The 14,126-nt window shown below is 42.9% G+C and overlaps 2 protein-coding genes across 2 annotated transcripts in view; both read left to right on the forward strand.

Moving 5' to 3' along the window:
* The window catches only part of cfap52 (cilia and flagella associated protein 52), a 12,389-nt gene extending 10,785 nt beyond the window's left edge, over positions 1-1,604 (forward strand). Inside the window, exons 13-14 of the mRNA XM_052490360.1 lie at positions 801-912; positions 1,191-1,604. Of these exons, the coding sequence (XP_052346320.1) occupies positions 801-912; positions 1,191-1,372 (294 nt within the window). The 3' untranslated portion in view covers positions 1,373-1,604. The remainder of the gene's footprint in view (positions 1-800; positions 913-1,190) is intronic.
* Positions 1,605-3,913: 2,309 nt separating this feature from the next.
* LOC118389431 (ubiquitin carboxyl-terminal hydrolase 43-like) overlaps positions 3,914-14,126 on the forward strand; it is a 139,684-nt gene continuing 129,471 nt past the window's right edge. Inside the window, exon 1 of the mRNA XM_052490361.1 lies at positions 3,914-4,898. Within this exon, the coding sequence (XP_052346321.1) occupies positions 4,263-4,898 (636 nt within the window). The 5' untranslated portion in view covers positions 3,914-4,262. The remainder of the gene's footprint in view (positions 4,899-14,126) is intronic.

Raw genomic sequence — 14,126 nt, forward strand, 5'->3', positions numbered from 1 at the left:
CAATCAGATATACTAGACATTTTCTCACTTCTGTATGAGGAGATTGTGTTGGGTATTGTAATATTCACTCTATAGCCTAAACATTGACTCGTTGATGATTCGATTTTCAGTTAATAAAGCAAGTTGTGCATATAAATAAATAATTTGTTTCCAGGTACAATCAGTTTGGCCAGTTCCAATACTTAAAATCACAAATGGTTTAGTTCTGTGCTGCCAGCCAGTGAAGCTGCAAGTCTCCTCTTCCTTGACACCTGAAGAAGCACTCACATGCTGCATTTTAATGTCCTCTCATATGCGTCAGTTAGTTTGTAGTTGTAATTAGCTTTGTCATAAAAATAACAAGAAAGGACCTTGCGCGCGTGTGTGTGTGTGGAGATTGTGGCATTACTGTGCGGCTGTAAATAAACTTCAAATAACAATTGAGCCTTTGAGAGGCGCAAGTCTTTGACAGCTGCAAACCCTCGGGACGATTAACTCTCATTTAGAGTCACAAACATGTTGTTTTAACTGTGACGGGCGCACGGAAACTTGATAGACTCTCTCCGGCCTCATTTACATATAGTGGAATAATGAAGATAGATAATTCAGTGAGGCAGAATTACTATACTAGGAACAAACAGAAGACAAGACACAATGAGTGGTGTTCATCCTTACTATAATCACTGTGATACATGGTCATTTTCAGAATTTCTTGTAATTTTACATAGAAAATATGTCAAATAAACTAATCTGACGAGTCTTATATGTACAAGTTCTCTCATTCATATTCCATATACCTGAATGGCCTTCTTCTTTCCCAGATTGGTTATTGGGAGGTGTATGATGGCTCAGCCATCAGAGAACTGGAGGGCTCCCTGTCAGGAGCCATCAATGGCATGCACATCTCACAGAGCGGACAGCACTTTGTCACTGGTACAGTACCCTTTACATTGGTTTTGTTGACATTGACATAGGAGTTGGCACAGCTCCAACAGATCTAGGACTAGTCTACTGTTGACTACCGTCAATCAACGACAGCCCATGCATGGTCTGTCCATTAAATATCCCTGTATCGACTCTCAATAGCTCGGGACAATCGTGAAGAGGCACTTGGTTGAGAGTGACTTAACCCAGCATTCGGTTGGATCAATGTTTGTAGGCTTTGCAGTAGAAATAAACATGGTATATGTGTCTCTGCTGGCCCACGTTAGGTGGAGACGAGAAGCTGGTGAAGGTGTGGGACTACTCGGAGGGCGAGGTGACCCATGTGGGCGTCGGCCACAGCGGCAGCATCACCAGCGTCACAATCTCCTCCGACAACGGGAGCATGGTGAGCACCAGTTCCGACGGGGCCGTGCTCCGGTGGAGGTACCCCCATCCCTCCTCTCCCTAGAGTGCCTCTCGGATGCCAGGAGAACAGAGGTTCAAAAAACCCATGACCCTATGACCTTTGACCCACCTACCCTACAAACGTTTAACTTTTGACCTTGACCCTGACCAGTCCCAATACACACCTGTCCTCACACCAAACAACTCCGAAGAAGTCATGAACACTGCCAGTAATGCCATTGTAGAGCAAATGTTTTATTCATTCATGAAAATAAATTGATATCATTTTGATTGTGCGATATTGACTGAAGTATGCATTACTAGCTACATTTTGCTTGTTGAAGGTAATTGCATAGTTTTTATGTGGTATTCGCCATACTAATAATGTACTGCATCAACAAACTTGGCAGACACACATGTTCTAATATGCATGGAATTAACCTAATCATTTGACTTAGGGACTCTTAACCTCATCAATGCAAAGCTGGATATTGTAGTCACATAAAGATACTCATCTGCTAATCATAACCTTGAATAGCATTCTCTCTGATTTTCTATGGGAGGAACAGAAGTGATTGTGTCATCCTCCTTTTCCCCATTAATAGGCAGTGAGTGTAAAAAGGCAGGCTACACAGTACATTAAATGCATATTTCATACAGACATGACTGTCTTATGCGTGTCCTGTGGTAAAGAAGAGAAAGAGAGACAAGGAGGCCCAGATTCACAGACACTTTAGCACACCGCTGCTGTCAGCTAATCTATCACTGGAGATTCCCCAGAGACTTCGGTAAGGTGTGTGTGTGTGTGTGTGTGTGTGTGTGTGTGTGTGTGTGTGTGTGTGTGTGTGTGTGTGTGTGTGTGTGTGTGTGTGTAACCAGCGAGCCTCTTGGAATGCCTCCATCTTCCCAAACGCATTCCCCTCTCGACTGCTCAGAAGCTCAAAACGCAATAATTAATAGCTAGTCCGCTACCCACAAAAAGAGAGGGCAAACCTGCAGTACTCTATGGACGGACAAAGTCAGCAAAACATAACCTACACCCCAAGCTCTGTAAAATAGGGCATCCCATCCAACTGCCCATGCACGCACGCACGCACACACACTGAATACGCAGGAGGCCATGCTTGAAGATCAGAGTAATGTATAGCCCTATATGGACGCGTTTGAGTTTCTGACTCATTGCAGAAGTTTGGAAGCTGGTGCTGCAGAGTGCAGACTCCTCGGAAATACAAGGTTTCCGATTACACTGCAATAATACGTGAGCTTATAAAAATATTGCAAGATAAATATGAATATTATACATCTGCTTGAGTAAATCAGCACATATGGATCACTAAATCCAATCTATGGTCTTCGCGAGCTGTGAAATTAAAACCGAAACTGATTGAGAATATCAGCAGCGTATGTCCTCTGCGGTACAAAACATGCGCTACCAAGTAGCATTAAGACCATTTATTCTCTGTGTCTTTCCAGTCATTTGATTCCTCCACGTGTGTGGGTCTCCAGATCGCAGTGAGGCAGGGGGATATGCCAGCCTGACAAAATTATTTTTAGGACATTTGTGTGATAGTCGTGATGAATAATCCAATCAAAGTTGATTGGTCGTGTCCACAGATTTGCAGACGTAATCGCAGGTGCAGAAAAAAAATGCTTATGTTTCTAGCACCAACAGTGCAGTAATATCTCCTAACAGTGCAGTAAAATCTCCAACAGTGCATTATTAGATGAGGCGTTCCATCAGAGAATAGGATGGTGCAGGTGCAGTCTATTAGTGTCCTATCACCAGGACGCAGAACAATCTCTGCCTAAAACAGTAGGGGGCTCCTACACACCTCAAAAATATCATAATTTTTTCCGTTGGGACCATGCACCGTAGCCTACTCGCATCATGCCAATATAGATAATAGTAAAAACAGAAAGAAAGTGCAGACCTTGAATTGCTGATACAAAATAGGTTCAGTATTTGTTAATATAGGCCCACAGAACGCTTGCAATAGTTTTTGATTCAACTATACACAATAGTCCTTATCGAGCATCTAATTATAAGGGAAGTTTATAAGCCTGTTACTAAATGAGTGTCAGCAAGCTTATTTAAGTTGCCCATAAGCCTAATATCCATCAGTTTCAGAGTCCTGTCACTACGTGCGCCACCTTCAATGTGGAACATTTTAATAAATGGAACACTAGTCACGTTAATAATGTCACTTTAATAGTGTTTACATATTTTGCATGACTCATCTCATATGTATATACTGCCTTCTATACTTTTCTACTGTATCTTAGTCTATGCCGCTCTGACATGGCTTGTCCATATATTTATATATTCTTAATTCCATCCCTTTACTTAAGATTTGTGTGTGTTGTGTATATGTTGTTAAATTGATAGATATTACTTGTTAGATATTGCCGCCCTGTCGGAACTAGAAGCACAAGCATTTCGCTACACCCCCAATAACATCTGCTAAACATTGGATGTGACCAATACAAATTGATTTGATTTAATATAGTCTAAAATTGTAGGAGGGCGGGAATAACGCGCACTATCACAGAAAACCACTCCAGCAGCGCTCGGAGTGGCGAGGGAGGGAGAGAGAAAGACCGCCAGCTGTATGTGCCTAGTAAACGACGAGGAAGTACTGAGCCTCACTACGACCGAGGACCATGGAGTTGAAGACAACTCACCTACACAGTGGTTACTGGTTACAGGTGCCCGCTGCTTCACCATTTTACCAGCGAAACAGTATGACAAGGGCGCGCCGAGACCTGGCGGGAATTACCGGAATGTCTGAGGGACATTGTTTCGTCATGTGCATAAACCTCGGTATTGTCTATTAGCAGAGACCGGAGTGGTTTCGAGAGGAGGAGGGGTAGGGCAGACAGGTAGGAGTCTATTGCTTCAGTAGTTGTTTCGTTTTCACTTCTTGTTAACGTTACCAGGTAAATAACCAACCACCATGGATAACCACAAGGAGAATAAGATAAGGAAACAGTCCATGAAAACCAAATCTACAAAACGCAAAGAGAAGAAATACAAAGCCGGGAAGCTTTTCCGAAGGAAATCGTTGAAGTCCGTTGGGAATTTTATGAGCAGGATACTGAAAACTTTGGGAACTTTGGCACACTTCGGCGACGTCGAGCCACCTGACGGTGAGGATGATGATGGCGGGTTCAGAGACAGCGCCGCGTGCACTTTGAGTGCCAACTCAGGGAATTTGAATAAAGAAGAACTTCAGGTCTCGAGGGAGATTAAGGTGAAGAAGAGCGCCTCAACTTTGTCTTCTCATGGATCTATAAAAGACAGGCTGTCGTGGTGCTATGGCGACAAAACTCCCGGAGTCCTTGGGCTGAAGAATCATGGAAACACTTGTTTCATGAATGCGGTGGTTCAGTGCCTCAGTAATACGGACCTGCTGGCCGAGTACCTTGGTTTGGAACAATATAAATCTGATTTGTGTCAGGGGAGAGTAAACGGAATTGTAAAAAACGAGGACGCGCAACTTGCCAGGGGTGAGGTGACCACACAGTTGGCATCCTTGGTGCGGGCGCTTTGGACCCTTGAGTATACCCCTCAACTGTCCGTGGAATTCAAGGTGAGTCGCTTGTGTAAAAACACTTCAAACACAACTCATGTTGGAGGCTTAATTGGGTAATTTCCATAACAGTACCCGCTCTTGTTCACCTATAGACCTATCTACGGCTCCAGTGCGACTCTGATCATGACAAATGTTCAAAGCTCGGAGCAATCGCGTGCCCACCGAGTCGGCTACAGTTTCCAGCACAGCATTTCATTCTACAAGGATAGGAATTTGCGAATGATTCAAAAACAAAATAAATATTTAACTAAAGAGAACACATCGTTCCTTTCACTTGAGGGTTTGTCATAGTAATAACAGTAGGCCCATGTGTGGGCGGCAATATCACCGGTCAGACTCAACAGGTTTCCACTGGGCACAAGCTGGTTGAATCAACGTTGTTTCAACATAATTTGTCAACTTATTGTGACGTGGAATCTACGTGCAAATACATTGGATTTGAAAAAAAAATCATCAATGTTGTTTTGATGGTGAATTTGGGGTGAAATTTCAACCACAGGATTATGTCATCATTGTAACCAATTTTCAACATAGGCATACCTTGTATGTGCTAAAATATGTTGAATTCGTAACAATGTTAGATCTTCAATGTTATATCCACAATCAGCAAAATACAATAAGCTGGAGAGTTTGATTTATCTACAGCCATTCATTTGGTCTCCCATTCAGGGTTTTAACCAAGCCTAGCTTTAATATTTGTCACTGTCTACTGTCACTGACTATAACTTATCATAGCAATGATTATTGAGAGATCTCCTAATAGCTAAATATATTTGCTGTTGCTATCGAAGTCATTCCAATGGGTAGGTTTAACAAAGTAAATGAAATGTAAACATACTTCATAAGTCATACACTGTATCATCAATGATACTATTTAGGCCTATATAGCATTTGCAAAGACATCAACAGCTATTGTTTCAATTCAACCCAGGGTTCAACTAAAAATAGATAATACATAGATTTGGTAGATTTCAAATGTAATCTTCAAGTTAATCATAAATATGTTGGATTCACCTCTATCTCAAAGAAAAATTGAAGTTTAAGAATAGGATTTTAAGTTAGATTAGATTTAGTCTTATTCTTTAACTTACATTTTGGGTTGAGATGGAGACGTGAATACAACATATCAATTATTAATTTATAGACAAACTGGATATTGAATAGTGTGGTTGGCAACGCAACCAAATATCAACATTTGAAGGAGATGTATCTTCTGCCTGGATAGTCCCATCCAAACACAATTCAATATTACTTTTGTTATACATTAAATAGCCTAAAGTCAAGGCTCTTACAAATGAAACAACATTTATTCAACCTTAAAATGAGTCACACATCAATGGTGACATTTTGAGGTTAGCCTACTGTAACAGAAATGTTCTTCTTATGTAATCATAGAAAGTGTGCATGTTTTACGATAACATGCAGAGGTCGCATGACTCTGGAGATCTTCACAAGTGCTATAATAATCTGTGCAGAATATCAAACAGCATTGATCACTTGCTCTATCCATTTTTTATGTAATCTCAACTGCAATCCAGGTCATTGGATTAAAAAAAAAATAGAACTAGGAATAGATATAGTCCTTGGTTCACGCCAGACCTGTCTGCCCTTGACCAGCACAAAAACATTCTGTGGCGTTCTGCATTAGCATCGAATAGCCCCCCAATATGCAACTTTTCAGGGAAGTTAGGAACAAAGATACACAGGCAGTTAGAAAAGCTAAGGCAAGCTTTTTCAAACAGAAATTTGCATCCTGTAGTACTAACTCAAAAAAGTTCTGGGACACTGTTAAGTCCATGGAGAATAAGAGCACCTCCTCCCAGCTGCCCACTGCTCTGAGGCTAGGAAACATTGTCACCACCGATAAATCCACTATAATTGAGAATTTCAATAAACATTTCTCTACGTCTGGCCATGCTTTCCACATGGCTACCCCTACCCCGGTCAACTGCCCGGGACCCTCCACAGCAACCCGCCAAAGCCCCCACCATTTCTCCTTTACCCAAATCCAGATCGCCGATGTTCTGAAAGAGCTACAAAATCTAGACCCCTACAAATCAGCCGGGCTAGACAATCTGGACCCTCATTTTCTAAAATTATCTGCCAAAAAGGTTGCAACCCCTATTACTAGCCTGTTCAACCTCTCTTTCGTATCGTCTGAGATTCCCAAAGATTGGAAAGCTGCCGCGGTCATCCCCCTCTTCAAAAGGGGTGACACTCTAGGCCCAAACTGCTACAGACCTATATCAATCCTACCCTGTCTTTCGAAGGTCTTCGAAAGCCAAGTTAACAAACAGATTACTGACCATTTCGAATCCCACCATACCTTCTCCGCTATGCAATCTGGTTTCAGAGCTGGTCATGGGTGCACCTCAGCCATGCTCAAGGTTCTAAACGACATCATAACCGCCATCGATAACAGACATTACTGTGCAGCCGTATTCATCAACCTGGCCAAGGCATTCGACTAAGTCAATCACCACATTCTTATTGGCAGACTCAACAGCCTTGGTTTCTCAAATGATTGCCTCGCCTGGTTTACCAACTACTTCTCTGATAGAGTTCAGTGTGTCAAATCGGAGGGCCTGTTGTCTGGACCTCTGACAGTCTCTATGGGTGTGCCACAGGGTTCAATTCTCGGGCCGACTCTCTTTTCTGTATACATCAATGATGTTGCTCTTGCTGCTGGTGATTCTCTGATCCACCTCTACGCAGACGACACCATTCTGTATACTTCTGGCCCCTCCTTGGACACTGTGTTAACTAACCTGCAGACGAGCTTCAATGCCATACAACTCTCCTTCCGTGGCCTCCAACTGCTCTTAAACGCAAGTAAAACTAAATGCATGCTTTTCAATCGATCGCTGCCCGCACCTGCACGCCCGTCCTGCATCACTACTCTGGACGGATCTGACATAGAATACGTGGACAACTACAAATACCTGGGTGTCTCGTTAGACTGTAAACTCTCCTTCCAGATTCGCATCTCCAATCCAAAATTAAATCTAGAATCGGCTTCCTATATAGCAACAAAGAATCCTTCATTCATGCTGCCAAACATACCCTCGTAAAACTACCATCCCTGATCCCCGATCCTCGACTTCTATGATGTCATCTATAAAATAGCCTCCAACACTCTACTCAACAAACTGGATGCAGTCTATCACAGTGCCATCCGTTTTGTCACCAAAGCCCCATACACTACCCACCATTGCGACCTGTACGCTTTCGTTGGTTGGCCCTCGCTTCATACTCGTCGCCAAACCCACTGGCTACAGGTTATCTACAAGTCTCTGCTAGGTAAAGCCCCGTCTTATCTCAGCTCACTGGTCACCATAGCAGCACTCACTCGTAGCACGCTCTCCAGCAGGTATATCTCACTGGTCACCCCCAAAGCCAATTCCTCCTTTGGTCGTCTTTCCTTCCAGTTTTCTGCTGCCCATGACTGGAACAAATTGAAAAATCTCTGAAGCTGGAGACTCACATCTCCCTCACTAGCTTTAAGCACCAGCTGTCAGAGCAGTTTACAGATCACTGCACCTGTACTTAGCTTTTCTGTAAACAGCCCATCTAATTACCTACCTCATCCCCATACTGGTATTTATTTTGCTCCTTTGCACCCCAGTATCTCTACCTGCACATTCATCTTCTGCCGATCTACCATTCCAGTGTTTAATTGCTATATTGTAATTACTTCGCCACCATGGCCTATTTATTTCCTTAACTTACCTCATTTGCACTCACTGTATATAGATTTTTTGTTTTCTTTTGTTCTACTGTATTATTGACTGTATGTTTTGTTTATTCCATGTGTAACTCTGTGTTGTTATATGTGTCGAATTGCTACGCTTTATCTTGGCCAGGTCGCATTTGGAAATGAGAACTTGTTCTCAACTAGCCTACCTGGTTAAATAAAGGTGAAAAAAATAAATACATTGGTTTGTGGTTTTAGATGAAGCACAGTAATAACACATTAAGTTGTTGTATAAATCCAAAAGATCTGACATTGTTTTTCCAATGGAATTTGGTTGTGCTTTTAGATGGCTGAAAGCATAGTGATAACACATTGGGAATTCAACAAACTTCTGGCTGTTTTTATGAATGAGTGAATAAAAGTTGAAATCTTATTGATCAACCTCTCAACCAAATTTTACCCACATTTCCACACTGAAATGAAGTGGTGTGCCTAGTGGGTTGTGACTGGAGGGAGTACAGCTAAGATCGGAAGGCATTTTAACTAACCCTACGCCTAAACCGTTTCCTAACCTTAACCTACAGTAAGTCTCCTAACCTGCCACTTTAATTATCTTAATTAACCTGCTGCGTAAATTCTCTTAACCTGCTACGAAAAAGTCATTTCCGGTCATATCTGTACTCCCTCTAGTCAGAACCGACTCAACAGTTCTCACGTCCTATTTCTGTGTAAGCAGACAGGTAGCATTTCAGGGCAGGAGCCTGTGGCAATGGTCAAAACAGGTGAGACATGTGCTAGCAGTATAGGCAGTGTCAAAACTCCCATATGTTTGGATCCATGTCGAAATTCGGGTTCTCTTTTTCTTTTCCCCCACACAAATATGGTCCAAACCATGTGTCAATGCCTATTGCCTAATGACCATTGACCACACATCAGGGCACATTTTCTAACTAATAAGCATGCTGTGGGTGTGTGGCTCCCACCTGCAACAAACCCAGGTGAGGTGGCTTGTCTGCATTCCCTGGATGTCCTTACTGGTTGGAAGGGAGTGGTACTTCACATGTAGGGGTGGTGCACTGAGTTTTCCCGATACCGATTATTGGAGGACCAAATAAAGCCGATACCGATCAATCGGCCGATTTGTATATATATATTTGTATTAATTACAATTACAACAATACTGAATGAACAATGAACACTTTAATTTGAACTTAGTATAATACATTAATAAAATCAATTTAGTCTCAAATAAATAATGAAACATGTTCAATTTGGTTTAAATAATGCAAACAAAGTGTTGGAGAAGAAAGTAAAAGTGCAATATGTTCAATGTAAAAAAGCTAACGTTTAAGTTCCTTGCTCAGAACATGAGAACATATGAAAGCTGGTGGTTCCTTTTAACATGAGTCTTCAATATTCCCAGGTAAGACGTTTTAGGATGTAGTTATTATAGGACTATTTCTCTCTATACCATTTGTATTTCATATTTCACCTTTAACTATTGGATGTTCAAATAGGTACTTTTGTATTGCCAGCCTAATCTCGGGAGTTGATGGGCTTGAAGTCATAAACAGCGCAATGCTTGAAGCATTGCAAAGAGCTGCTGGCAAACGCAGGAAAGTGCTGTGAAATATACAAAACCGAAACAGTACCGTGTGGCCCAAACACTCACACGGAAACAAAAACCCACAAACCAAAAGTGAAACCCAGGCTACCTAAGTATGATTCTCAATCAGAGACAACTAACGACATTTGCCTCTGATTGAGAACCATACTAGGCCGAACACAAAAACCAACATAGAAAAACAAGCATAGACTGCCCACCCCAACTCACACCCTGACCATACTAAAACAAAGAATAAACTAACAGAACTATGGTCAGAATATGACAACGACAGTGCTTTTTTCATGAATGTGCTTGTTAAATCACTCGTTTGGCGAAGTAGGCTGTGATTCAATGATAAATTAACAGGCACCGCATCGATTATATGCAACGCAGGGCAAGCTATATTAACTAGTAATATCATCAACCATGTGTAGTTAACTAGTGATTATGTTAAGATTGAATGTCTTTTATAAGATACGTTTAATGCTAGCTAGCACCTTACCGTGGCTCCTTGCTGCACTCGCATAACAGGTAGTCAGCCTGCCACGCAGTCTCCTCGTGGAGTGCAATGCAACCGGCCATAATCGGTGTCCAAAAATGCAGATTACTGACTTTTATGAAAACTTGAAATCAGCCCCAATTAATCAGCCATTCCGATTAATCGGTCAACCTCTACTCGTGATGCCATTTACTTTGTGATGTGCACCAATCCCTCCTGCAGCAAACCAACCCCACAACATGATGCTGCCACACCCGTGCTTCACGGTTGGGATTGTGTTGTTCGGCTTGCAAGCCTCCCCCTTTTTCCTCCAAACATAACGATGGTCATTATGGCCAAACAGTTCAATTTTTGTTTCATCAGACCAGAGGACATTTCTCCAAAAAGTATGATCTTTGTCCCCATGTGCAGTTGCAAACCGTAGTCTGGCTTTTTTATGGCGGTTTTGGAGCAGTGGCTTCTTCCTTGCTGAGTGGCCTTTCAGGTTATGTCAAAATAGGACTTGTTTTACTGTGGATATAGATACTTTTGTACCTGTTTCCTCCAGCATCTTCACAAGGTCCTTTGCTGTTGTTCTGGAATTGATTTTCACTTTTCGCACCAAAGTATGTTCATCTCTAGGAGACAGAACATGTCTCCTTCCTGAGTGGTATGACTGCTGCATGGTCCCATGGTGTTTATACTTGTGTACATTGTTTGTACAGATGAAAGTGGTACCTTCAGGCATTTGGAAATTGGACTTGTGGAGATCAATAACAAAAAAAATGATGTGGTCTTGGCTGATTTCTTTTGATTTTCCCATGGTGTCAAGCAAAGAGGCACTGAGTTTGAAGGTAGGCCTTGAAATACATCCATAGGTATGTCTTCAATTGACTCAAATTATGTCAATTAGCCTATCAGATGCTTCTAAAGCCATGACATAATCTTCTGGAATTTTCCAAGCTGTATAAAGGCCCAGTCAACTTAGTGTATGTAAACTTCTGACTCACTGGAATTGTGATACAGTGAATTATAAGTGAAATAATCTGTCTGTAAACAATTGTTGGAAAAATGACTTGTGTCATGCACAAAGTAGATGTCCTGACTGACTTGCCAAAACTATAGTTTGTTAACATGAAATTTATGGAGTGGTTGCAAAACGAGTTTTAATGACTCCAACCTACGTGTATGTAAACTTCCAACTTTATGTCTATGGTCAAAACAAATCAAATCAAATTTTATTTGTCACATACACATGGTTAGCAGATGTTAATGCGAGTGTAGCGAAATGCTTGTGCTTCTAGTTCCGACAATGCAGTAATAACCAACAAGTAATCTAACTAACAATTCCAAAACTACTGTCTTATACACAGTGTAAGGGGATAAAGAATATGTACATAAGGATATATGAATGAGTGATGGTACAGAGCAGCATAGGCAAGATACAGTAGATGGTGTCGAGTACAGTATATACATATGAGATGGGTTTGTAAACAAAGTGGCATAGTTAAAGTGGCTAGTGATACATGTATTACATAAGGATGCAGTCGATGATATAGAGTACAGTATATACGTATGCATATGAGATGAATAATGTAGGGTAAGTAACATTATATAAGGTAGCATTGTTTAAAGTGGCTAGTGATATATTTACATCATTTCCCATCAATTCCCATTATTAAAGTGGCTGGAGTTGAGTCAGTGTCAGTGTGTTGGCAGCAGCCACTCAATGTTAGTGGTGGCTGTTTAACAGTCTGATGGCCTTGAGATAGAAGCTGTTTTTCAGTCTCTCGTTCCCAGCTTTGATGCACCTGTACTGACCTCGCCTTCTGGATGATAGCGGGGTGAACAGGCATTGGCTCGGGTGGTTGTTGTCCTTGATGATCTTTATGGCCTTCCTGTAACATCGGGTGGTGTAGGTGTCCTGGAGGGCAGGTAGTTTGCCCCCGGTGATGCGTTGTGCAGACCTCACTACCCTCTGGAGAGCCTTACGGTTGAGGGCGGAGCAATTGCCGTACCAGGCGGTGATACAGCCCGCCAGGATGCTCTCGATTGTGCATCTGTAGAAGTTTGTGAGTGCTTTTGCTGACAAGCCGAATTTCTTCAGCCTCCTGAGGTTGAAGAGGCGCTGCTGCGCCTTCTTCACGATGCTGTCTGTGTGAGTGGACCAATTCAGTTTGTCTGTGATGTGTATGCCGAGGAACTTAAAACTTGCTACCCTCTCCACTACTGTTCCATCGATGTGGATAGGGAGGTGTTCCCTCTGCTGTTTCCTGAAGTCCACAATCATCTCCTTAGTTTTGTTGACGTTGAGTGTGAGGTTATTTTCCTGACACCACACTCCGAGGGCCCTCACCTCCTCCCTGTAGGCCGTCTCGTCGTTGTTGGTCATCAAGCCTACCACCGCAAACTTGATGATTGAGTTGGAGGCGTGCGTGGCCACGCAGTCGTGAGTGAACAGGGAGTACAGGAGAGGGCTCAGAACGCACCCTTGTGGGGCCCCAGTGTTGAGGATCAGCGGGGAGGAGATGTTGTTGCCTACCCTCACCACCTGGGGGCGGCCCGTCAGGAAGTCCAGTACCCAGTTGCACAGGGCGGGGTCGAGACCCAGAGTCTCGAGCTTGATGACGAGCTTGGAGGGTACTATGGTGTTGAATGCCGAGCTGTAGTCGATGAACAGCATTCTCACATAGGTATTCCTCTTGTCCAGATGGGTTAGGGCAGTGTGCAGTGTGGTTGAGATTGCATCATCTGTGGACCTATTTGGGCAGTAAGCAAATTGGAGTGGGTCTAGGGTGTCAGGTAGGTTGGAGGTGATATGGTCCTTGACTAGTCTCTCAAAGCACTTCATGATGACGGAAGTTAGTGCTACGGGGCGGTAGTCGTTTAGCTCAGTTACCTTAGCTTTCTTGGGAACAGGAACAATGGTGGCCCTCTTGAAGCATGTGGGAACAGCAGACTGGTATAGGGATTGATTGAATATGTCCGTAAACACACCGGCCAGCTGGTCTGCGCATGCTCGGAGGGCGCGGCTGGGGATGCCGTCTGGGCCTGCAGCCTTGCGAGGGTTAACACGTTTAAATGTCTTACTCACCTCGGCTGCAGTGAAGGAGAGACCGCACGTTTCCGTTGCAGGCCGTGTCAGTGGCACTGTATTGTCCTCGAAGCGGGCAAAAAAGTTATTTAGTCTGCCTGGGAGCAAGACATCCTGGTCCGTGACGGGGCTGGATTTCTTCCTGTAGTCCGTGATTGACTGTAGACCCTGCCACATGCCTCTTGTGTCTGAGCCGTTGAATTGAGATTCTACTTTGTCTCTGTACTGACGCTTAGCTTGTTTGATAGCCTTGCGGAGGGAATAGCTGCACCTAACCCTAACCCTAACCCTGATTAAAAGCAGTGATTCGCGCTTTCAGTTTCACGCGAATGCTGCCATCAATCCACGGTTTC

The sequence above is a fragment of the Oncorhynchus keta genome, chromosome 32 (genome assembly GCF_023373465.1).
Source record: "Oncorhynchus keta strain PuntledgeMale-10-30-2019 chromosome 32, Oket_V2, whole genome shotgun sequence".
Lineage (NCBI taxonomy): Eukaryota > Metazoa > Chordata > Actinopteri > Salmoniformes > Salmonidae > Oncorhynchus > Oncorhynchus keta.